Here is a 24,516-nt window from a genome sequence, read left to right as displayed (position 1 = left end):
GAGGCCAGCGAGGATGGCCCTCCCACGGGCCTCCCCCTCACCCCGGGCGGCGTCCAGCAGCAGCGTCCAGGGGCTGCGGCGGCTCCCGACGCCCGAGGTCTGTGTCCTCGCAGTCCCGCAGGGGGCGCCCCAGCCCGAGCGCACCGCCCTCGGGGAGGCGGGAGGGGAGCCCGGGGCGGGCGAGGGCGGGGGGTGCCCCGGCTATAAAGCGTGGCCGCCTCCCGCGGCGCCCGGGACTGCGGGACCCCGGGCAGTCGGACCGGCGCGCGCGCGCGGGGCGAAGTCGGGCCGTGCCCGCCGAGACACCCGAAGCGCTCGGTTCCCCCGGGGGCCGGAGCGGGGGCAGGTGGGGGCGCAGGCCCGGGGGATGCTGGGCTCGGTGAAGATGGAGGCCCACGACCTGGCCGAGTGGAGCTACTATCCAGAGGCGGGCGAGGTGTGTCCTCGGGGCCGGCGGAGCGGGAACTGGGGGGCCGGCAGCGGGCTGCGGGCTCCCGCGGGGCTGGGGCGAGGTGTGCGCTCGCAAGGGGCCAGGGCGTCTAGGTAGGGAGCTGGGTGGCCGAGGGGCGCGGGGGCCAGGTGTGAGGGTCGGGACGCGGACGAGCCGCGGGAGTCGGGAACGTTTAGGCTAGCTAGGGTCAACGTGAGGGCTGCGTGTGGGGAGCCCACCTCCCAAATCTGAGCGAATGAACCGCGCAAAGCAAAGATAGGAACCGGAGCTCCACGGCAGGGGGCCAGAGCTAGGGACTTCCAAGAAAGCGGCGCTCAAAGTTAGGAGGGAAGGTAGGGACTCAGAAATGGAGACCATTTAGGGAAGTCGGCGGCGGGCGCTCAGGGCTAGGATGCGGGATCCTCGGAGAGGCAGAAATCAGGCTGCGGTGCGTGCACGGGGATCGGCTAGCGACCCGAGGGTCAGGAAGGGGGGGCTGGTGCTCAGGGGTCGGAGGGGGAGGTGCTTGGAGCCACAGCTTCTGAAATCACAGGTGACTCAAGATTGAGCTCAGGGAGATGGGCTCAGAGGTGCGAAGCCCAGGAGATGTGCAGGTCGGCACGTCTGGAAGAGGGGTCTTTCTCCAACCCACCCCACCCCCGTCCCTCAGTGCCCCCCCATCCCCCAGTGGGCCCTCCAGGTTGGGGGTTGGGGGTCTCAGACAAGGCATCACCCCGCTAGCCACCGCCTCCCGCCGCTGCTCAGCCTGGGGGTGCCCGGAGGGCCCTCACTGCAGTGCGGAGAGTCCTTCCCCAAGTAGAACTGCGCCGGCTGCAAGCCGACTTTCTTAGCGCCACATGGTGAGGCTGGAGTGGGTGGGGGTCTCAGTCTGAGAGTTTTCAGGGTCCGGAGGCTTGGACTCCTAACATGGGAGGGACCGCGGGTCTGGAGTGGGGGTGTGCAGTTGGAATGGCCGTATGCCCCAAGGAATCCAGATCTGACGGCCGCAGCCGCTTGGGGATCTGGTGGGGTCTGGAGCTGTCAGGTAGGATTCCTGGGTCCCTGGGCTCATGAGGCTTGGCCAGGTGCCCCCCAGAGGCCAGTCCCGGGCCTGGGGAGGTGTGAGGTGTGCGTGGGGTGGGGCAGGTGGCCGAGGACTGGGGGGATGGAGAGGTGGAGGCTGAGGAAGGCAGAGGTGAGAGTGGGCGGTGGAGGCTCCCGGGTAGTGAGGGGCCCCCCTGCAGCGCCCAGAGCCTGGGGACATGGATTCAGGAAGCCAAGTTCAAATCTTGGGGGCTCTCGGTGGGAGGCATCGGCGATGGGGAGAGGGGGGCACCATCTGGATGGAGCTGAGCTTGGGGGACAGTTTGGCAATTGTTTCCAAAATTGGGGGACTGTCTGGAGGTGGTCAGCATCGGGGGGCACCGCCAGGTGAGCCCCCTCCTCTCCTTGAGTCAGAATATTGGGAGAAAAACATGCACTCAGCCAGCAACTGGGGACTGAGAGGGTCCCCAAACCTGTACACTGCGCTCTCCTGCTGGGTGACCCCAGCGAGCTCTGCAGGAGCCTGGACAGGTAGCACCCTGAGGTGCCCCCCCCCAGCCCGCTGGTCTCAGGTTCTTACCTGGCCCAGCTGCCCTCATCTCAGACTTGGAAAGCTGAAGTTCCCCAGGGGATGGGGGTCCCACTCCAGTCTGGGCTGGAAACTGGGCTCCTGGTCACGCCCTCCTCCACAGACAATAAGGAAATAAAAGGGGCGGAATTCCAGGCCGTCCGGTAGGGGTGCAGGTCCCCCCAGGGCTTTCCCCCAGTCTCAGCCCCGCCCTGTAAGGGGAGATCCGGTTCAGACCCGGACACCAGGGGTTCGTCCCATCCCCGGGGCGTGGGAAGGCCTGGGGTGGATCCGGGCAGCTGGAGTGCACGGGGTCAGACCTCAGGGAGGACTTCCAGGAGGGCAGGCAGCCAGAGCAAGAGGGCTGGGGTCCCTGTCTGTCTCCCCTCCTCTCTTATCTGGGGAGGGGGCAGGGCGTGGGGGAGGGGAGCAGCTGTGGCTCCAAGTTCAATGTGTGACTCCTGGGGAGATGGAGATGCTAAGGATGTGCCGAAGGGGAACCGGGGAGCACACCCAGGAGGGGGCCAGAGAGGTGGGGGTGGGGAAGAATAGGGAAGGAGTTGGGGGAGTAGATGGAGGGGGAGGTGAGTGGGGGAGGGGAGGGGGAGGTGGGGGAGGGGGGGCTGTGTACTCGGGGAGACCCAAGTGGCCGAGAGCAACCTGGAGAGACACACACAGGAGAGGGGTCCGTGTCTCCACCTGGACGCAGGCTCCCAGCTGGTCGCCACCTGTCCCTGACCCCTCAGTGACCCTGGAAAATCCCTCTTTTCTCAGGAGCTTGGGACCTGCAGACCCTTAGAGTGGTGCGGTCTGCACCCCACCCCCAGGTGGCTCCAGCCTGGGGGAGCTGCGCCCCCAGGGCCTGAGACCCAGGCCTGGGAGGGGCAGGTGGAGGAGTGGGGAGAGGTGGGGGTGGAGCCGTGCAGGGAGAGGAAGCCCCGCCCCTTGCTTGTCCCTAGAAGACTGCACTGCACGGTGCCACGCAGGCATTTCTGTGTGCCCCGGCCCCTGCGCTCACAGCACGGTCTCAGGACACAGGTCTGGAGCCTGGACGCACGGGGCCAGTTCTGTCCTGTCCTGCTGTGTGGCCTCAGCTCCCTCAGCTGTAAGGTGGACATCACAAGGCGCGGTTGTGGAGATGAAGAAAGACACGCTTGAGCCGTGCCCGGCTCGGAGGAGGCGGCTGACGGACAGGTGTCCAAAGGGCGGGAGAAGTCTCCTATCTAGAGGGTCATTTTGACAGCCAGCAAAGTGACCGTATTTCCTTGCCCATGGTCGCTTTTCCCCGTTTGAATGTTTCTGAGAACGGGATGCATTTGATGCTCAGTGGACAGCGTCATTTTGTCCCATTTGTGTTGTCACCGAAAATAACGCTGGCGCGTCCAGCGGAGGCTTAGATGTGACGATCTGTAGAGAGATAAGTGATCGACATTAACTTGAGATGTGAGATCGAGAGACACAATCATTTTAGAACCTTGAAGATTTGTAGTGAACCAAACATACGGATTAGGTCATTAAGGGTTTATAATAGCTATTTTTTTTTAAAGGATTGGTTTATTTATTTGAAAGGCAGAATTACAGAGAGACAAAGAAAGGGGAGGAAGAGAGAGAGAGAGAGAGAGAGAGAGAGAGAGTCTTCCATCTGCTGGTTCACTCTCCAAATGGTTCACTTCCCCAAGCAGGGCCAGGCTGAAGCCAAGAGGCAGGAGCTTCTTCCGGGTCTCCCACGTGGGTGCAGGGGCCCAGGTCTTCCACCGCTTTTCCGTGTGCATTGGCAGGGAGCTGGACCAGAAGTGGAGCAGCCAGGACACAAACTGGTGCCCAAAATGGGTGTCGGTGTCAGCCGGCGGCCTAACCCCCTGTGCCACAACGCCGGCCCCCGTAATAACTCTCAGAGAGTCACAAGCTCTCTCTCTTAAGAATGATTGCAAACTCCAGTTTATTTCGATGTCAGTTACACCTGTTGTATATAACTGTATTCAAAACTCAAATTTTAAAAACGTATTAGCTTATTTAAAAATAGCCATGATTTGTTGGTAGAAATATGTTTTATTAAAATATATTTCAAAAAGAGAAGAAGGGTTCTACTGATGTACTTTTTTAATTTAATTTTTTTTATTTGAGAGGCAGAGAAAGGCAGGGAGCTCCCGGATGCTGGGTCACTTCCAAAATGCCACAACGGCCAGGGCTGAGCCAGGGTCAGAACCAGGAGCCCAGAGCCATGTCCTCGATCCAGGCCCCTGATGTGGGTGGCCGGGACCCAGTTACTTGGTCCTCACCTGTGGCTTCCCAGGTCTGCTTTGACCGGAAGTCAGGAGCCAGAACCAGGAAGTGGATCTCAGGCTCTCTGGCACGGCACACACGGGTGCCCTACCCACCAGGCTTTGCGCCGGCCCCTCTTGAACATTCTTGCAGATCAAATGTGGCTGGCGGGAAGACACATCTTCTATCTATCACGCCACCTGTCTATCATACCACCTCTGGAAACGGGCGAATGCTATCGCAGCCTGGGACGCGTGGACACCCTAAGGGTTTGGGGACTCCGTCAGGGGTCTGGGACCACACTCAGACAGAGCGTGGGGAAGGAGGGAGTACACAGGGAGAGACAGGCAGCTACAGCGCACAGGTGCGAGGGGCCGGTAGGGGAGGGATGGACGCACAGTGGGGTCCTTGGATCCCTTGCTGATGAGCAGAGTGGAGACCCACTGACCCCTCCCCGTGTCTCTCTCTCTCTCCCCTGCAGGTCTACTCTCCTGTGACCCCAGTGCCCACCATGGCTCCCCTCAACTCCTACATGACCCTGAACCCTCTGAGCTCTCCCTACCCCACCGGGGGGCTCCCTGCCTCCCCGCTGCCCTCAGGACCCCTGGCGCCCCCAGCCCCCTCGGCACCCCTGGGGCCCACCTTTCCTGGCCTGGCTGCTAGTAGCGGTGGAGGTAGCAGCTCTGGATACGGGAGCCCGGGCTCCGGGCTGGTGCACGGGAAGGAGATGCCGAAAGGGTACCGGCGGCCCCTGGCCCACGCCAAGCCGCCGTATTCCTACATCTCGCTCATCACCATGGCCATCCAGCAGGCGCCTGGCAAGATGCTGACGTTGAGCGAGATCTACCAGTGGATCATGGACCTGTTCCCTTACTACCGGGAGAACCAGCAACGCTGGCAGAACTCCATCCGCCACTCGCTCTCCTTCAACGACTGCTTTGTCAAGGTGGCCCGCTCCCCCGACAAGCCGGGCAAGGGCTCCTACTGGGCCCTGCACCCCAGCTCCGGCAACATGTTCGAGAATGGCTGCTACCTGCGCCGCCAGAAGCGCTTCAAGCTGGAGGAAAAGGCCAAGAAAGGGAACACCGGGAACGCCGCCGCCAGTTCCAGGAATGGTCCCGGCTCGGCCGCCTCCACCACCACCGCGCCGGCTGCTGCCGTGCCAGCCGTCGCCTCCCCGCCCCAGCCCCAGCCTCCACCTGCCGAGCCCGAGGCCCACGGTGGTGGGGAAGACGTGGCGGCCCTGGACTGCGGCTCACCCCCTTCGTCCACGCCGTACTTCACCGGCCTGGAGCTGCCCGGGGAGCTGAAACTGGATGCTCCCTACAATTTTAATCACCCCTTCTCCATCAACAACCTGATGTCGGAACAGACGCCGGCACCTCCCAAACTGGACGTGGGGTTCGGGGGCTACGGGGCCGAGGGCGGGGAACACGGGGTCTACTACCAGGGCCTCTACTCCCGCTCTCTGCTCAACGCCTCCTAGCACGGGGTGGGCACGTGGTGGTGGCGGTGATGGGGTACAAGGTCACACCAGCGAGCTCTTGGGCCCGGCGCTTTGCCTATCCCGCCGGTGAACATCTTGGTTGGTCTCTTACTTACTGTGATGGTTACTGCGTCTGTGGGCATCCCACTGACCCAGTGGGTGCTGTGATCACCGCCCTGGACACGTGGGTGGCCCTGTGGGGTGGGCGGGGTCCGTGAAGACGGCCGGCCATGTCGATGGAGGTCATGGGTCCATTCGCTGGGTGCTGTGTTGGCCGCCGCCTGGGATTTGCCACCCCGGTTGGCCCTCTGGGTGCTGTGATGGGCACGGGTGTGAAGCTGTTGCCATGTTCGTGACACGTCCTTTAGCCTTTGGCCCAGTGAGGGCTGTGGTCACTTTTTTTTTGTGGACTTGCTGGCACAGCAGGTGCCGAGCTGGCCACCATCCTGCAGAACCTCTTTCTTCGGGTCCTCTGGGGGTGCTTGGACGGCCACCACATCGGCGCGGTGACCTAGCGTGCCGTTACGCACTGTGACGGCCGTGTCGTCACGGCCTCTTTGGTGTGTGGGTTGCGTCGGGGATGGCGAGGCGAAAACGCCTGGGTTTCTCTGAGGCCTGTCCCGCACTTGGCTTCGCGCGGGTCCAGTCGGGGCTGGTTAGGGTGTGGGCCACTCCTCCTGAATCTGGTGTCTGCCTGGGACACGGGGCACTGGCTGTGTTTGACCATTAAAGCGTTTCTGCCTCTCACTTGTGCGTCTCTTCCTCCCCTCAACGCCCGGCCCCAGCCCATGGACCCTGACACCTGCATTTCTGTTCCCTGTGCCCTCTGCTTCCCGCCCCCACCAGCCGGCTGCCTGTGGGGGAGGGGCTGGAAGAGGACTCCACTCGACCTTTGGTTCTTTGCTGTCCCTGACCCTAAGGACAGTTTGTTCACAGATAGCAGCCCCCGCAGGGCCAGGGCAGCAGGGGGAGGTGGCCCCGGGTTGACAGGCTGACGAAAGCCGCGTCCCCACCCCCACTTACCCCTCAGCTCTGAGGCCCCGGGAGCTGGGAGGAGGAGGAGGGACAGGTGTTGATGGCTGGATGGGAGGCTGCGTGAGATGGATTTGATCGGGGTGTGCGTGCATGTGCGCACACGTCCCGTGGGTTACAGGATAGCACTCTGCCTGATGGGGCTCCCTCTGGGAGACATCCCTTTGTCTGCCTACCCACTGCCTCAAGGAGAGAGAGAGAGTGTGTGTGTGTGTGTGTGTGTGTGATGACATCTGTGTTTGGGGACCTCTTGGGAGTCACCAGATGTCTGTTTAAAACAAAGTAGGGGGTGGGTGTTGGCATGATGGCTGAGCCGCCACTCGGGGTGCCCGCATCCCATATCCTAGTGCCTGGGTTCAAGAGCTGGCTCCTCTTCCCGTTCCAGTTCCTGTTAGTGCACACCCTGGGAGGCAGCAGGTGCTTGTGTCCCTGCCCCGGGGGAGAGACCCGGATGGAGTTCCTGGCTCCTGACTTCAGTCCAGCGCAGCTCCAGCTGTTGCAGGCATTTAGGGGAGTGAACCAGTGGATCTGTCTGTCTGCCTCTCTTTCTCTCTGCCTTACACATAGAAGAATTGTTTAAAAGAAATAAAGTACATATGCATGCTGTTTGCAGTGTGTCTCACTGCCAAGTTTTGTGCGTGAGCCCTGGTATGGGGGGAAGGGGCTGGGGGCTTGGTACCCCCCCACGGGGGAGCTGTCACGCACACGCTTTGGGGGGCGTGGCTGTGTGCTTCCCAGGCCTCTTTAGCTGGCCCGGGTCATTCAGCCTGGGGCTGGCCCGAAACCCTCTTCTTGCTTATCAGCCCTCTCATTCATTCAGCCGCCATTCATTCATTCAGGGACCAAAGCTCTGGGTGTCCACCTGCGGGTATGTGGGTCCTTGGCCCTCAGCGCCGCCCTTCCCGTCACTCTGCCCCGAGCGCCGTCTGTCCATCCGTGGTCTCCGGCTCCCGGGCTGTGTGTCTGTCTCTCCCTCCATCCCTCTGCCCCTGCATCCGTCTCCAACGCCTCTCCCTCCCCCTCCGCGTTCGGCCTCCCTGCCTCGCCCTCTCCCGGCTCCCCAAGTTTCCGCCCCTACCTGCCACCTCCTCGCAGGCCAGGCCCTCTATTTCTGTCGCGCTGCCCGCCCCGCCCCCTGCGGCGCTGGCTCCCGGACAGCCATCCCACCAGCCTGTGTCCCGGGCAGGCTGGGGAATTCCTCGGATCCTGGAAAAAACAACTGGAGCGAGAGAAAGGCCCTCAGTCTCCCCGGCCCCCGCCCCCCTCCCTCGGGCCTGGGGGTCTCTCCCGGAGCCGGCCGGCCCGAGGCAGGAAGCCCTGCGGTTTCTGGCTTCTCCCCGGCGGCCTCCGGATCTGGCCCCCGCCCCCCGGCCAACAGCCCAAATATTATTCCGCAGGAGGAGCCCCTGGCGGCGGGGAGGAGGCCCGGGCTGAAAGAGGCATTCAAGGCCGCCAGCCCTGGGGCTTCCTGTCCCCAGGCGCAGGCCTCGGGCCGCCCCAGTGGGGACCTCAGGTGGCCGGAGGGGCGGGGTGTTGTTGTAGGGTCCTGGGGGAGGGTGGGGCCGGCCGGCAGGGAGTCTGGTGGCCACGGGCACTCTCTCTCTCTCTCTGCTGGCGTGGGCAGGTGTGACCCCCACCCCAGGGACAGCCGGCTGACATCCAGCGTGGAAAAGTACCATGGTCAGACGTGGGACGCGTGGACAGACATGAGGACTCCAGGGAGCAGGGCTGGAGGGGCAGCCTTGGGGACTTGGGGGTCCTCCGGGCTGCGGGCCTGAGCCCATGTGGTCCAGGAGAGTGGCAGGGTCCCAGCAGCTGGCCTCGGGGCTGCCTGTTTGACATGGTGATGGTGATGGTGGCCAATGGAAGCTCCCAGGGCTTGCCACGTGTCTGCCTTGTGTGACACAGAGCTCCAGCCCTGCCCCCAGCCCACTCTGTTGTTGGTGAAACTGAGGCACTCAGGTGACAAGACTTGCCCACCGACACACAGATGTGACCCAGGCTGTCTGGCCCTCGCTCACGGACGGGCGCTGTTCTGGAGGGTGCTGGAGGGTGGGGGCAGGGCACAGCAGGGTCCCAAGCCCTCCCTGTGGGTCACCGCACTTCCTGCCTCAAGAGGAGACTGGGGCACCTGGAGCCAGCAGCCGGGCCCGGGACCAGTGTGTGTGTTTCTGCTGCTGGACATCGTGGTATTCATTTCCGTGTCATCGTGTCCCGATGTCTGGTGCTGAGAGTTCTCCGTCTGTCGCCTTGCACCACGGCGAGCAACAGGTCCACCTGTGGCCGGGCTTCCTGTGTGCATTACTGTGTGTGTGTGTGTGTGTGTGTGTGTGTCCCTGTTTATGTCTCCCTTACTCTGGGGCTGCCTATATCCGTCCCTGTGTGTCACCACGTCTGTGCTCCTGTGTGTCACATCTCCCCAGGTGTCACCGAGTGTTAGTCACCACCCAGGCCACAGGTGGGCGTGTCGGGCCCGCCGGTGCCAGGGCTGGGGCCCAGCCCATGCCACCCTCGCCAGCCGTGGCGCAGGCTGGGTGGCTGTTTGCGATGCCTGCCCCAGGTAAACACGGAGCCGGAACCGAGGGCCGCCTCTTTCACCTCTGCTGAAGACACGCCCTGCCCTGCCCCCCCCCCACCCCCAGCGTCTCATTCTTCACCGCTGTTCCGGCCTCAGCTCCCTTTCTGGAAAGACCCTTTGTCCCTGCCCCGGTCCTGGCCACTCTGGCTGCCTCTGGGGCGCTCACGCCTCTCTCTCTCTCTTCCCCGTCTCTTGGCCACTAGCTCTATGGGCTTCCGAGCACCCAATCCCCCCAGGGGCCGACTCTGCCATGCGCCTCCCCCCGCAGCCCGCCGGGGGATATATAAAGGAATATGTACATATTATTTATATCTGTACCAAGGGCAGGAGGGGCAGACACTGGGGCCTTTGTGCAGCTGCTGCCCGCTGCCCGCCTGCTCGCCACTCCTCTCCCTGCGTCCCCGCCGCCCGCCCGCCTGCCCCCACCCCCCCACCCCGCACAGAAAGGTTCCTGTGGGGCCTGCCAGCTTCCTCTGCCTGAGGTGTGAGTGGGCACGCCACGGGTGAGGCCGGCAGGGGGGCCCTGGTTTTTTTTTTTTTTCCCCCAGCTCCTGGGAAGCTCTCTGGGTGGGGGAGGTTCTGGAAGTCTGGAAGGAGTGGGACTCCTCGGTGAGTCTGCCGTCTGTCTGTCTGCATCTGCCCAGCCGGGATCCTCAGCTGGCCTCTCCCTGGGGCCCGAGTCTGTCCAGCCCTGCTGGGCCACATGTCCTCTGACATTTGCTGTGCCGGGCCCGGGCCTGTCTGGGGGGCACCCCTCACACAGGCGTCTGTCCCTGGCAGAGTCCCTGCCACTCCGGCCTCGCCGGCTCCATCCGTTCACCGAGCGCTTGAGAATCTCACCTGTTCCTACTGAACCAGAATCCAGGGTTCCTCTCACAGCCCGCCTCCCCCCGCCCCCCCAGCGGAGCTGCCTCACTCTTTCTGGGACCCCACTTCCTGCCACTCTCCCCAGCACCAGCCACCTGCCTGCGCCTGGGCTCCCACCTCAGGGCCTTTGCACGTGCGATTCACCCAGATTCATGCCCTCAGTCCCTTCCCCACCTCCCCGTCTATAACAGCAACCTCCATCCCTCTCTCCGCCCTCTCCCTGGCTTCCTTTGTCTTCTCAGGACCCTCCCTCCAGGGCTGTGTCTCTCTCAGGGCCATCCCAGGACAGCAGGGGCTGCATTCTGCTCCCTGCTCCACCCACAGGCCTGTCCCGCTGCCCCGCACGCCGCCGTGAACCCTGGGTAATCATCTGCCAAGAGACAGGAGCCCACTAACGGCTCATCCGCTAAAGCAGCCCTGTACTGGCCGATGCCAGGGACACACCAGAGACCAGACAGCCCCCGCCCTGCCCTCATGGGGCTACAGTCCATCCAGCTGTCAGACAGCAATGGGCCAGGAGGAGCGTGGGGGAGTGCAGGGGTCCATGGGAACCCAGAAATGGCACCGGATGCAGCCGAGTCAGGGACAGTTCCGAGTCTGGGGACCAGATGCCCAGAGCAGACCTCTCCTGGCCCAGCCCGTCCTCCTCTCTGTCTCCTGGAACATTCGAGTCTGGGGACGGCTCAGGCCTCCAGCTCACGCCCGCGCCCCTTCCTGACTCCAGGCCCCCTTGCCGGCCACTCGGTGGCCCTCTGGGCACCTCAGCCTCCCTCCTCTGGATGGCCACGCCGCATCTCATCTGCGTGTCTGTCTCTCTCCCTCTCTCTGGACCCAGGCTGTCCCTGCTTTGTGGTTTCTGGGCACTGCATCTCCCCGCAAGACTCCCGAATAGATCCCCCGACCCCTCCTGCCCGGCCCCACCCGGCACTGGGGGAAGGGGCACCCATCCAGCCCCCCACACCCACAGGGCTCCAGCTTTCTACTCTGTTAATGGTTAACCCAACCTCTATCTAAAATACACAGCAGCCAGGCTGGGGGTGACTCCCCTGCCCCCCCACCCACCGACCAGCTGTTCTTAAAGGACCAGATGTCTTCCACAGCTCTGCAGCCCCCTGGGGCCTAGGGACTGGGTGTCTGCAGCACTGGAGCCCTGAGAATTTGCAAGGGGAGGGGGGGAGGCCTGGCGCTTCCCTCCGCTGAGCAGAGCTGGGTCAGCGAGAGCCAGCTTGCCCAGGAGGGGCGCCCCGGGCCCAAGCCCCATCCCACGTCTCTCCTGCGCCAGGCTTATCACCCGGTCTATTTAATCAGGGGTGGTTTTCCCAGCCCTGCCCAGAGCCCAGGCCGCCAGTGCCACGGGTGGCGGAACTGAGGGTCCTCCAGGGGCGAGGGAGCAGCCCAGGGTCCCTAAGGCGGGAGTGAGGACACGTGGGCCCGCAGGTGTGTGGGGCACCCCGGAACGCAGGGCATGCGCCAGCGCGTTAGGACCCTGCAGACTTCGGGCATAGGACTCCGGAGCTCCGGGGGGCAACCCCGACTTTCAGGGCTGCCTCGGGGCGTCCGCTCCCCATCTGTCCATCCACGCGCTGCCCTGGGCGGCTGGCATCCCGCCCTTCCAGGATCCACCTCGGGGTCGCGCGGGAGGGGGCTGGGCTCCTGGGGCCGCCCCCTCCCCTTAACCCTTGCTTTGCCGCGGCCGCTCAGGCCCCGCCCCGTGACGCCAGCGAGCAGGAAGTCCTGGTTAATGATCAGTCAGCGGGACAGGTGCGGGGCAAGGCCGCGCACATCAGAGGCAGCCGCGGGGGGGGGGGGGGGGGTAGGGGGACGCCTTCTGCTTCTGCTTCGCGGTGTCCGGGTGGCCGCCGACAGGGGTTTGTCCTTTGACATCAAAGTGAGGAGCCCAGCCGCGGCTTCCCAGTGCCCGCCTCTCGCCAACACCTGGCTCCGGGCATCCTGCTCTGCTCTCATCCTCTCTCCCCGGGCAGCCCCTCCAGCAGCCTAGCCTCGGGCCAACCTCCCCGCTGCCCAGCAGGCGTGGACCCACCGCCCACTCCGCGTGCGCAGCCTCCCACGATCTCCTTCCCCAGCCCTGAACTTGTCTGTGGCCCCCATGCCGCAGCCGTCCCCTCGCTCAGCCTCAGTGCTGTCATCCGGAAAACGGGCGGATGGCTAGTGTCCGCCCAGCGAGGCGGCGAGCGGGCCCGCCGGGGCGCAGGGCGCCACCTGGAGGCGACGACGCGCCCTCTTCTCGCTTGCAGGGTCGGCCCGGCCCCACAGGGGGCGCAGCATCTCACACAACGGAGGGACCAAAAAAGGAAAAAAAAAAAAAACCATCTTTCGATTTATTGAAGGAGAAGGGCAAGGGGTGGGGAGGGAATGAAACGCTTCTGCTTCGTTTATAAAGAGCGAGTTTTCGGGAGGCCTCTTCTGAAAGGGGGGGGCACCTCTTCCCCAACTACAAGCAGCAGCAAAAGCCAAGCCAAGGAGGGCCGAGGGACACAGGGGGCGCCCGGGCACCCCGAGCGCCCCCTCGGACGGGAGCCACAAGCTTTCTCCCCCCACCCACAATGCATCTACCCCAGGGGACCCATCTGGGCGAGGGAAGGGGGTATGTACACAGGTGGGGTGGCCCCGGACTGGGCGAGGGAGGGAATAAGTTATCCGCAGCGGCGGTGGGCGGGCGGGGACAGTCTCTTGGAGGCAGCGGCGGCCTAGGGGTCCCGTTCTTTCTTGACCTTGATGTCTCCAGCAAGGATGGTGGCGATCTCGCCCTGCATGAAGGCCCAGGGCACGGAGGAGCCCACCAGCGGGCACTTGTCTCCACTCGGGCAGTACACCTCGCCCGCCGGGCCTTGCGCCTTGATGAACTCCCGCGAGCAGGGGAAGCAGAACTTGTGTCCGGGCACCGAGGGGCACTGGACGAAGTGGGTGTCTTCCAGCCGCTCCCGGCACAGGGTACAGCACAGCGGGGCCCCGGGGGTCGCCCCGGTGCCGCCGCCGCCGCCCCCACTGACAGCTTCGGCCCCGGCTGTGGGGCTGACTTCTGCCTCCCCGTTCCGGGCCACCAGGCGATGCTGGACAGGGGGCGCAGCGGCGGACGAGGCTGCGGGGCTGGCGCCTCCTGCCCGCACCGGGCCCCCGCCGCCGCCAGGGTCCTTGGGCGAGTGGCCGAGGGCCTCCGCCACGTTCTTCAAGGCGGCGATGGGAGAGGGCACGCCGGGGGCCTCGGCGGAGTAGGGGCCGCCGGGGGCCACCCAGTGCCGCTGCTGCTGCTCCTCGGTGCTCATCTTCCCGGCCGCCTCGCCTTCGGGCTCGGGGGACGCCTTGCGCCGGCGCGGCGTGGGCGCCAGGTTCCGCGACGGGGCTCGCGGGGGCGGACCGCACAGCGCCGCGGGGGTCGGCTCCGGGTACTGCTGGGGCAGCGCCTCGGCCGGGGCCGGCTCGCGGAAGCTGCGGACGCCGTCCGTGAGCAGCTCGCCCAGCTGGCGCCATTCCCCGGAGCCGTGCCGCCGTTCGTATTCGAGGTACTTGAAGCCCGAGGAGGCCAGCGCCTTGCCCGGCTCCCGCAGCGCGTCGTGGAACATCTGGCGCGCCACGGCCAGCACCCCCGCGTACACGTTGCCGGAGCCACAGGGGTACTCGGTGAACAACTTCAGCTCGAACTCGTAGCCCGGAGGGCGGGCGGTGGCGTCGAAGGCGAACACTCGCCCCACCAGCCCGTGATCTTTCTTAAAGCGGACGTTGAAGGGGGCGCAGGCGGACAGCGCCAGGAGCTGCTCCCGCACGGCTTTGGGGCGCCCGTGCCACTCCTCCGCCCGGCCCCGCATCGCCTCGTTCAGTTCCGCCAAGCAGTCCGCATTCCTCTGCTGCTTCTCCTTCTCGAAATCCGAGCCGAAGAGGGGCCGCGCAGGGCTCAAGCCCGGGGCCAGCGTCAGGCCTCGGCCTCCCAGGCCGGACACCGCGGCCGCCAGCAGCCCCGGGGGCATCAGGCTGGGCATGGAGCTGAGCAAGGCCCGCCGCGCCCCCTCCACCACGGCCTCCTCGCGGCCCAGCCCGTTGGCCAGGCGCGACCCCAGGGTGTACTCCAGGGCCGGCGAGGGCAGGGGCAGGCGGCTCGAGGAGGTGGCCCTGTCATAGCGGTCCTGGCCCGATCCGCCGCCGCTGCCGCCGCCGCTGGCCCCGCCGCCGCCGCCGCCGCTGCCCGTGCCCGACGGCTGCGCCTGCGCCTGCGGGGGCGGCAGCGGGGGCCCCTGCGTGGCGGCCGCAGCCAAGTCCTTGGAGCTGGGGTGCTTGAGGGCCGGGGGCCCGGGCGAGCGGCCCTCGGGGAGCACGTGGCTGCGCTTGAGCTGGCGCGCGGCATCTATGAGCAGCTCGATGCGGTCCGCGCCCTCGAAGTTCACGCAGCCGCGGCACACGGCCTCGCTGAAGTCCCACACCATGGCCCACGGCATCTTGGGCAGGTCGCACAGGTAGCACCACTGGCGGCGAGACGCCTGCACCGACGCCATGGCCGCCGCCGCCGCCGCCGCCGCCGCCGGGGCCCCGCGTGCCGCCCGCCGCCGGCCTGCGATCCGCGATCCCGGGGACGGCGCGAGCCACAGTCCGGCCTCCGGCTCGGCCTCCCCGCCGGATCCAGGCCCGGCCCCCCTTCCCCGCCCCCCTGGGCCCGAAGCCCTTTTTCCTCACTCCCGCCTCCCTTGCAGAGGGAAGGCAGAGGCGCGGTCCCGGCGCCGAGCCGAGGCGCACAGCTCGGGCCCTGCGATGCGCCGCGGGCGCCGCCGCCGCCGCCGCCCCAGGCTCCCGCCGCTCCCGCCGCCGCTGCAACGGCCGCCGCCGCCGCCGCCGCCGCCTCCTTCTGCCCCAGAGGCCGCTGCGCAGGGAAAGTTACATAACGCGACGGCAAAGCCTTCTGGGAAATGTAGTCCCGCCGGGGCCCGCGCTTAAAGGGGCCGCCGCGGGGGCTGCAGCCGGCCGCGGGGCTGGGAGGCGCGCGGGGCCGTGCGGCCCGGAGCTGCGGGCGGTGTCTGCGTTCGGCGGATGGCTTGCCCGCCCCGAGCCTCCGTTCCTCTCGGCCCTGCGAAGCGGGCCGACGACGGGTGAGGGAGGTAGCCGTCCCCCGGCCGGGGCGGAGTGGACAGGCCCTGGTCGGAGGCGCTGGGAAGCCGGCGGCGCGGGGCGGCGGGGCTGTCCACCTGGCACTTTGCCCCCCACTCCACCCCTGGAATCCTAGCTACCAGCCTCTGGGCCTGGGCGCTCCCAGAGCAAGGAGAGGTCTCGGGGCTTCCGCGCAGCACCTGCCCGAGTTTGCGCCTCTGCAGAGGAAGGGGCGTGACCGAGCGCCCTCCGACTCCGTTCCAGGGCTTGCCGGTGCAGCCTCTCACCCACCCCCGGCGTACTACAACTCCCGAAATGCCCCGCGGCGCGGACGAGCTGACGCACTTCCGCCGTCTGGGAGGCTGCGGAGGCCTTTCCGAAGCCCGCCGTCTCCTCCCCCCCAAGTTAATGGGGGGGCTCGTTCGGTTCTGTCGGAGCGCGGGGTTGTGGGGGCCCTCTTCCCGCTTGTCGCTCCTCAGTTTGCGAGGACGGGGTGGCTGGGGCGGGGGGCAAGCGCCGGATCCCCTTCCCCACCTTGAACGCTTACTTCCTGGTAGGCCCGGCCGGGCAGTGGGGACCCCGGCCCCTCTCCTCTCTCGCGGGCGGGGGGCTGCCCGGGTTCCGCGCGCTCTCAGCGCCTTCCTCGCCGGGGGCCGGGGTCCCCGTTCTGGGCCCAAGCATTCTGCTTGCCGCTGGCCAGCGCCTCGGTTCCCCTCCTGGGTCTCGCCGAACCACAGCCGCTCTGGCTTCCTGTAACCATCATTGGACCCCAGTGTCACCGCTGCACCCCCACTGCATTATTTTATTTTTAAATTATTCTCCCTTGGGGTCTAAGCTACCTCGGGGCCAAAATGTGCACAATCGCAGGCTCCCCATGCTCACTTCGGATCCCAAAGTTAAAAAGTACAGAACTATGGAGTGAGGCCACTCAGGTCACCTGAAATGGCCTTTGTGCCACTGTCGGGCAGACGCTCGCCGTGTCGAGGGTTCTGGCCAGATTCAGTGTTCAGGTGAGCTGCAATGGCCCCTGCTCAGCCCTGGGCTCGGGAAGTCACTGGAGGGGCTGGGGAGGGGGCGAGGAGCGGGGAACAGGCGGCTGCTCCGTGGGCCCCGTGTTCGACCCCTCTACAGGGCGTGCAGTGCTGAGGCCACAGCGACTCAGCCGGGAAATGGAAGCAAGCCTTAACGTCTGCTGAAATGATTTTTGATAACGGGGGCTCGTGTCCGCAATAGCTTCCCACGGGAGGGGGTATTTGAGCTGAGATCTCAAGGACAGTCTAGTTGTAGAGGTGACGACCCCTGCAGATGAGATCGGAGGGCCAGGGTTGCACAGATGACCAGGGCTGCGGCAGGACTTGGCCCCCGTCCGAGAGTCCAGCCTGGCGGCTCCTTACTTTCTAGCCGGCTCAGCAAGTGTTCTGAGCAGGTGCACAAGCCTAGAAGAATCAAGTTTCTGCCTCCCTGAAATTATGGGGGAGCCACGGAATACCGCGAGAATCTAAGAGGCTGCCCAGTCTTAGCCTGCGGGACTTCGGGAAAAGGCTAGGCTAAGGCTGGCATCTAAAGGATGGGTACCCAAGGATTCCACGTAACACAGGAAAACCCACCACCTTGGGCCTCCCGCCCCCAGGGGGTGTTGCCTGTCCAGAGCCTCAAGCGACTGTATGAAAAATAAGTTTATTGATATCTTGTCACCACTGGGGGGGAGCGAGGGGTGGGGCTCCGCGGGTCAGAGGCAGCAGCGGGAGGCAGAGGACCCCGACACCTCCCCACTCCGAGCCCCGCCCCTCCCCATCCACAATCTGATTTGTCTAGCAACTTCCACCCCCCGCGGAGGCCGGGGTGGGGCGGCCCCCAGGGGCCAACCTTTTCAAGTCAAAAACAGGAGCTGTTGGGGGGGGGGCGGGGGCTCTGTGCGGACCCAGCGATCCCTTCCCCACCCCGCGAAGGGCGAGAATAAATTAACAGAAAATCGATGGCTTCCAAGTCAGGGTTGGGGGAAGGCAGCCAGGCTGACAGCACTGTTCCAGAGAAAAGGGGCTGGGGGGAGCCCAGCGGCGGGCCGCCCCCAGAGAATCAGGCACTAACTAGCAGGGGGGCGGGGCGCGCACCCCCTCGGCCGCGCCAAGCGGGGGACAGGGGTGCAGGCAGGGGCGCGCACGGCGGACCTCACGGGGATTTCCATCGGCCCCGCCTCTTCCGCGTAGAAAAGCCTTTCCTCCGCTTGTGTGGGGGCGAGTCGGGCGCAGGCAGGGGCGCTGGGGGCGGCCGGGGCGCCCCCTCGTCGCCCCGAGGGGCGATGATCACCCCCCGGGCCGCCACCACGGCCCCGTCCACGACAGCAGCCACCACAGACACGGGCTCCGCGGGGCTCTCCACTTTGGGGGCGGGTGGGGGCAGGACGGGCCCGGGAGGTGGGGATGGGGATGGGGGCGGCTGCGGCGGCGGCGGCAGGGGCGGGGGCGGCGGATCCACCGGGGTTCCTGGCAGGAGGGGCAGCAGGGCGCTGAGGGCCTCGCTCAGTTTGGCCAGTCCCTGCCGCAGGGTGCCCGCCAGCTCTCGGATGGCATTGGCAGTCTCCTGCTGGGCCCGCAGGAAGTCCAGGGAGGGGTCGGGGCCCGAGGGCATGGGCGGAGGCCGAGGAGGGGGTGGCGGGCTGGGGGACGAGGGCGCCACTTGGGCAGGTGGCGGGGGTGGCAGTGGAGGGGCCGAGGGGGGTGGAGACAAGGCCAGGCGGGGCAGCTGCACCGGCTGCGGGGCTGCAGAGGGCGGGCACTCGCGCTCCTTGGGCCGGGCCCAGGGCTCTGGGCTGCTGGAGCCCCCCTTGCTGTGGGCTGGAGCTTCTGTAGAGAGATACAGACAAGACAGTAAGGTGCACTGCCCAAGTCTTATTTCCTCTCTCCCCAACCTTGACCCCACGGTTTTTTTTGAAGAGGGAGAGGAGCTACCTTCCATTGTTAGTTCTCTCCCCAAATGCCTGCGCAGCTCAGGCTGGGCCAGGCCGACCCAGGAGCCAACAGCTCAGATGGGATTTCTCCCCTGGGTGGCGGGGATCCAGGTACTGGAAGCCGTCACTGCTGTGCTAAGCACATTAGCAGGAAGCTGGAATTGGGAGTGGAGCTGGGACTAGAACCCAGGTCCTCCGATATGGGGCACAGGCGTCCCGAGTGGCGGCTGAACCCCGGCAGCCATCACCCACGCCCTGGGCATCCTTTTCAAACCTGAGTCACGTCACACACACCCTGTCACAGGCCTGTCTGGGTCAGCTGTAGTGGACACCGGGTCCAGGCAGGCGCGGGGGGAGGAGGAGGGAGGGGTGTCTCAGAGCAAGAACCCGCATTCTCCACGCTCAGAACCTCCCGCACGTGTGCTCCGGGGAGGTCCGGGGCCTGGGAGGCTGCGGCAGTGGTGGGTGTTTCTAGAAGCCGTCTCCAGGTGCTGGGCTGCCCATCTGCCCTCCCCTGAGCTCTCCACGCTCTGGGCCCAACTCAAGCCTGCTCAGCTGCACTCTGGGATCCCTCACGGCCAGTGCACCTGGGGGCTGAGGGGCTCATCAGCCCCCACCGCTCCCCCCAGGCCAGGTGCACGCCTCATCGCGGGGCGGGGCGGGCTCCCCGCTGCAGGTGCCTGCTACGGCAGACGCCCCTGGCTCTGCCTTCCCATTCCTCCCAGCATCCACCTGTTCCTGCACCGTCAGCCCCTCCCTGCTGCACCGCAGGGGTCACCTCCTCGCTGGGCTCCCTGCCTCCCGCCCCGGGCAGCAGCTTCAGGGGGGAGTTAAGTGGCAGGAAAGGAGCCACGCACAGCCAACTCCACGGAAATGCAGGGTCGCCGGGGCGGGAGAGCAAGGGGTATGCGTACGTGTGTTGGGGGGATGGCTGACAGGTACAGGGGTTCCTCCTGGAGTGGGGGTGTCCTGAGATGCCTGATGGGCCCTGGTTACCCCACCCCCCATCGCCTACTCTCCAGCTACACTGAGTTCCTGACAGGTCCTCCCACACACCAGGCCCGCTCCTGCCTCAGGGCCTTTGCATTTGCTGCCCCTGCAGCCTGGTCTCTCCCCAGACACCTGCCTGGCTCCTCCCTTGCCCTCCTTCAGTCCCCTGTTCAAACCCTGCCTCCTCCCTGGGCAAGTCCACCTGGCCGACATAGCCCCCACCCCTCGGCCCCTCCTCCTGGCCCGGCCTGCTGTCTCTGGACGCTCTCAGTGTTTGCCGTCTGTTCTACAGGCAGCGCTGAGTGTTGCTTACTGTAGTGGCCAGGGCACAACACTGTGTTCTTGAATGAGAAACTGGCCTGTGGAGTTGGCACCTAGGGGCCCTCCCACAGGGGAAGAAAGCCCCGCCCCTTTCCCCACCTAGGGGCCTCGCCGCCCACACCTCCTCCTTTCCCTCTCTCACACAGGGACCCCCCCCCAAGCTCACAGGTTCCTTCCCCCCCGGTCCTGGGGTCCTGGGCCACACTGGATCACTCTATGGTCCCCCAAAACCTGCAGACCCTGGGTGGTGGCGAGAAGGGCTCACCTAGTTGAGCTCCTGCCCCAAACGTGGGACACCTGGATCGGGTTCCGGGCTCCTGGCCCCCTCCCCACCTTCCTGCCGTGCTGGGCATTTGGAGAGTGAACCAGAGGGTGGGAGTGCACACGCTCTCCCCATCTCCCAAGGAAGTAAACACGAACAGACGCCAAAGCATCGGTGCTGGGGCTGCAGCCTCCCTGGGCCGGCCAGCCCGGGGCCAGGCAGGGAGAAGACCCAGGGCAGACAGTGCCCACACACTGGCCCCAGCCAGGCCCTGAACCCGCTCCCAGGCCTTCCAGCTGTCTCCTGGGGGCGGCGCTGCTGTTACCATCAGCCCGTTTCACAGATGAGCTGACTTGAGGCCCAGAGAGGGCGGCACAGAATTCACACACCTGAACCCAGGTTGGCTCCAAAGCCCACGCTCTTAGCAACTCCCGGGGCAGGGGCTGTGGGCCAGGGGTGTGCGTGGAGGGGGTGGGTCTTCCTTAGAAGGGGCGTGGGAATTGCAGCCACTGGGAATTTTTTTTTTTTTTTTTTTGACAGGCAGAGTTAGTGAGAGAGACAGAGAGAAAGGTCTTCCCTCCACTGGTTCACCCCCCAAATGGCTGCTGCGGCTGGTGCTGTGCTGATCCGAAGCCAGGAGCCAGGTGCTTCCTCCTGGTCTCCCATGGGGTGCAGGGCCCAAGCACTTGGGCCATCCTCCACTGCACTCCCTGGCCACAGCAGAGAGCTGGCCTGGAAGAGGAGCAACCGGGACAGAATCTGGTGCCCCAACTGGGACTAGAACCCGGTGTGCCGGCACCGCAGGCGGAGGACTAGCCAAGTGAGCCGTGGTGCCTGCCTTTTTAACTTTTTTTTTTCTTCTGGTGTATTGAGTAAAAAGGAGCAGAATGAGGCCCCAGTGGTCACGTCCATGGGACCCCCAGGAGTTGCATTAGGGCCCCTGCCACCTTGTGGCCTCAGTTTCCCCGTACTCAACCCCAGAACAGCTGCCTGGAAGGCACCACAGGGAGTGACCCAGGCGCCACAGGTGCAGGTTTATGACAGCACACAGCCGGTTCCCCAAAAGCTTGGTGGAGACAAATGGTTCTTGGCTCTTCCCCCAGCCCCAACAGAGATAGTGCCAGTCCCCTCAGGCTTGGATGGGCTGAGCCTGCTTCTGCCCCAGGGCCTTTGTACCTGCCATTTCAGCCACCTGGAGGGCTCTATCCAAGTCTGCTTCCTTTCACCTCCGGAGATAAGCCCTCCCTGCCTGTCTACACCGCCTGCCCCATCACTCACTATCGTTTATTTCTGAGTTGTCATCACCTCCTGTACATAACCTGTTTGGGGGTTACTGGTTTTGGTCTGTGTCCCCCAACAAGAATGCCGGAGGCTCTGGGGCTGCGCTGTGGCGTAGTGGGCTGAGCCGCCTCCTCCTGCAGTGCCGGCATCCCATGTGGGCACCGGTTCCTGTCCCGGCTGCTCCTCTTCCCATCCGGCTCCCTGCTAATGGCCTGGGAAAGCAGTTGAAGACGCTTGGGCCCCTGCACCCATGTGGAAGACCCAGAAAAAGCTCCTGGCTCCTGGCTTCGGATCGACCGAGCTCTGGCCATCTGGGGAGTGAACCAGCGGATGGGAGATCTGTCTCTGCCTCTCAGAACAAATAAAGCTCGAATGTCAGCTCCTTATTTTCTTTTTCTTTTGCTCCAAGGTATTCCCAGCGCCCCCCTGGGTGCCAGGCCTGGAAGAGGCCATGGATAATCGTGACCACGCAGCTTCCGGGCCAAGAGGGGGCTGCCTCCTCTGGACTGTGTCACCAGGACAGTTCCAGGGAAAGGCCCCCAGGGAGGGTCTTGCCCTCGCGATCCTGCTCAAGGAGAAGCCCACGTCCAGCCCTGGTCCCCGTCAATGCCAGCGGGCCTGGGCCGTCCAGCCCGGGGGCTAAGTGCCCAGACCGGGCGTCCCCATCCCGACTCTACTGATGCCCTGTGGCCTCGGTGGGCGAGCCAGCCTCTGGGGTTCACACGTTCCTGATGCTTGCCTTGTCCCTCCCTTTCCCCAAACCCTCAGCGGCTCCCCATAGCTCTCTGAACCTTGGCCTTGAAGCTGGGCATGGTCTGTTCTTTGCTCACCTCTTCCTCCCACCCCCTCCCCCAAAAGTCTGCTCCCCCGACCACCCACGCTTTCCCCCGTCCGAGCCCCTCCTGCTGCCAGGGGGCTTTTCTGGTTGCTCTTCATCTTCACTGTCTGCATCTCAGCTCCCAGGGCCCCTCCCTCCTCCAGGAAGCCCTCCGGGACCTCCCCTGGGCTCCTCCCACTCGCGAGTCATCACGGTCTCCCCGCCCGCCCTCCCCGCTGGACTGTCCCCTACAGCACCACCAACACAGCCCCAGTCAAGGCTAAGCTGGGAGCCAGGCGCAGGCTCTCCACACCTCCTCTCCCCAGACATGACCTTGAGAAAGTTACCAAACCAACCGGCTCCGAGGCTTTGCCGTACAAAATGGTGAAACAGCCGGCACCGCACAAGCCGCGTAACGATCCCGCGAGCTCCGGACGTGCCCGGCCAGGCGGTTCACCTACGTTAACTCGCGGGGTCTTCCCCGCTGCCCTTCGAAGCGGGGGCTATTCTCAGGGGTGCAGACACTGAGGAACGTCCCCCGAGGTGGCACCAAGTCGTGAGCAGCGCCCAGGCTGCCTCCCAGAGCCACGACCCTACCCAGCATTTAACCCGATCCTGCCCGTCCCGCAGCCCGGGGGACTGTACTCCCAAGCCGCTTCACTTCGCTGAGCACAATGGGAACCGCGGGAGCCACAGAGCCCCCCATCCCCACCCTCACCCTCGCTAGGGCTGGAGCGAGGCCCCGGGGGGTCCCCGTCGAGGGCTGGGCGCGACGCGGGCCACACGCACGGTCCAGGGCCAGTGCGCACGACTCACCTGCCCGCCGCTCCTCCCGGCGGTCGTCCGACAGCACGTAGCGTGGGGCGCAGGCGCTGGGCGCCGTCGGCTGCGAGGAGGCGGCCGCAGGGGGCTCCTCGGCCGCCGCCCCGGCCCCTAGCCCCGTCACCCCGGGCCCCAGGATGGCAAAAATGGTTTCCTCCTCGGCGGAGAAGGCGTCGTCCGCGGCGGGCCCCGCGCCCTGCGTGGAGTGCGGCACGCGGGCCAGCTTCTCCTTGGTGCGGCGCTTGAAGTCGTTCCAGCGTTTCTGCACCTCCTGGCCGGTGCGCTTCCAGCTGGTGATGCCGTTGATCTTGGCGGCGATGCCGTCCCACACGCGCCGCCGCTCGGCCACGCTCACCCGACGGCTCTGCGCGCCGTACAGCTGCGGGTAGTGGGCGCGCACCTCGCGGATCAGGATCTGGTTCTCCTCGAAGGAGAAGCGAGGCTTGCGCAGCCGGGTGGTCTCCTCCGCTTCACCCGCCGCCGCCGCCGCCGCCGCCGAGGCCATGGCGCCCCCCGACGCCGCCGTCCGACCGCCTGGCGCATGGGGGGCGCCGGCGCTGCGGGCAAAGGGCGCACGGCGCTGGCGGGGGCTCGGTGTCCCCGCGCCGCCCGCCCCGCCCGGACATCGGTTCCTACGTCCCCGAGGCAGGGGTGGGGAGGGGGCGGGGGCCGCGGGCACTCAGAGGCGCCCAGTGCTAGCGGACACCGGCCGAGCGCTCGCTCCGTGCTCGGAGTCGGACACTGGGGGAGGGTCTGCAGGGACGGAGGGCGAGGGCGCAAAGTGGAGGAAGACCAGGTGTCTGCAGGAGGCGCTGGAGATGAGGACGCGGAGGGGACGGGGGCGTCCTGGGGGCTCCGGGGGTGCCGAGGGAGCGATGCGCCCGGGCGGCCCCGGGGCGCCGCCGACAGCGGAGAGCGGCCCCGGGAGGGGGGTGTCCGGGAGCATGGGTGAGTGAGACGCGAGTCCGCAGAGGCGCCCGGGGTCTCCGGGGCTCGTGGCGGCTCTGAGGACTGCCAGGAATTCAGGGGGCACTCTGGGGAGAATGGGTGTGTGGGGGGGTGTCCGGGATCTGGAGGGGACCACGGAGGCCATGGGGGGGACGCCGGAGAGAGAAAGGACCGCGGAGGGTGGGGACCGAGTCGGGCCGCGGGTCACTCACCGGCGCCGCCGCAGCCCCCGCCTGCCGGTGGGTCAGGGCTCGGGCTTCTGCGGCCTCTTCCCTCCCCCCGCCCCTCTCCCTCCCCTCCCAGGGCCCCGCCCCCGGCCGCCCCGGGAACCACGGCGCACGCGCGCCTCCAGCCAGCCGGCCCCCACGCCCTCCCTGCCCGGAGTCCCTGGCCCACCTTGCCTAACACGGCGCAAGCGCAGAAGTGCCCTCCGCGGGCTACCCCGGCAGGTTGCAGCTGCGCAGCCGCAAGCTTAGCGCTGCGCCGGTTCCCCGGGCCTCCCCGCCAAGCCCCCCCGTGCCGCCACGGCGCACGCGCAGAGCTCTGCCGCGCGCATGCGCGCCCCTGGTTCGCGGCCGGCAGTGGTACCCGCGACTCGGTCTCCGCGCAGGCGTGACATCCTTGGAGGAGGAAGGAACGATGCTAACGCGAGCGCTAGGACGGAGTGGCGGGGCGCGCTTCCAGCTCTCCCTGCCCTCTGTGTGTCTGTCCTTTCCGTGGAGGAAGGGGACGGAGGCGCCGTGTCTCCGTGACAGCCGCGTGGGTGGCGG

The 24,516-nt window shown here is 66.0% G+C and overlaps 3 protein-coding genes across 4 annotated transcripts; 1 reads left to right on the top strand and 2 right to left on the bottom strand.

The window, feature by feature from the left end:
* Positions 1–218: 218 nt before the first annotated feature.
* Positions 219–6,537, top strand: FOXA3 (forkhead box A3). The gene is made up of 2 exons (XM_070062081.2): positions 219–436; positions 4,786–6,537. The coding sequence occupies exons 1-2, from the start codon at positions 368–370 to the stop codon at positions 5,788–5,790; spliced, it is 1,074 nt and encodes a 357-aa protein (XP_069918182.2). The 5' UTR covers positions 219–367; the 3' UTR covers positions 5,791–6,537.
* A 6,055-nt stretch (positions 6,538–12,592) lies between these two features.
* On the bottom strand, positions 12,593–15,122 carry IRF2BP1 (interferon regulatory factor 2 binding protein 1). The gene has a single exon (XM_070062880.2). The coding sequence runs from the start codon at positions 14,770–14,772 to the stop codon at positions 12,976–12,978; it is 1,797 nt and encodes a 598-aa protein (XP_069918981.2). The 5' UTR covers positions 14,773–15,122; the 3' UTR covers positions 12,593–12,975.
* A 1,896-nt stretch (positions 15,123–17,018) lies between these two features.
* MYPOP (Myb related transcription factor, partner of profilin) lies at positions 17,019–24,281 on the bottom strand. Of its 2 annotated transcripts, none has more exons than XM_070062881.2 (3): positions 24,143–24,281; positions 22,793–23,355; positions 17,019–18,201 (listed from the first exon to the last, which is right to left on the bottom strand). In XM_070062881.2, the coding sequence occupies exons 2-3, from the start codon at positions 23,301–23,303 to the stop codon at positions 17,528–17,530; spliced, it is 1,185 nt and encodes a 394-aa protein (XP_069918982.2). In that variant the 5' UTR covers positions 23,304–23,355; positions 24,143–24,281; the 3' UTR covers positions 17,019–17,527. The 2 variants fall into 2 exon arrangements, with proteins under 2 accessions (XP_069918982.2, XP_069918983.2); XM_070062882.2 differs by lacking the exon at positions 24,143–24,281 and adding an exon at positions 23,959–24,081.
* Between the last annotated feature and the right edge of the window lie 235 nt (positions 24,282–24,516).

This window comes from Oryctolagus cuniculus, chromosome 18, assembly GCF_051225735.1.
Source record: "Oryctolagus cuniculus isolate XC-2025 breed Fujian yellow rabbit chromosome 18, ASM5122573v1, whole genome shotgun sequence".
Classification (NCBI taxonomy): domain Eukaryota; kingdom Metazoa; phylum Chordata; class Mammalia; order Lagomorpha; family Leporidae; genus Oryctolagus; species Oryctolagus cuniculus.
This window is presented reverse-complemented; position numbering and strand designations above follow the sequence as displayed.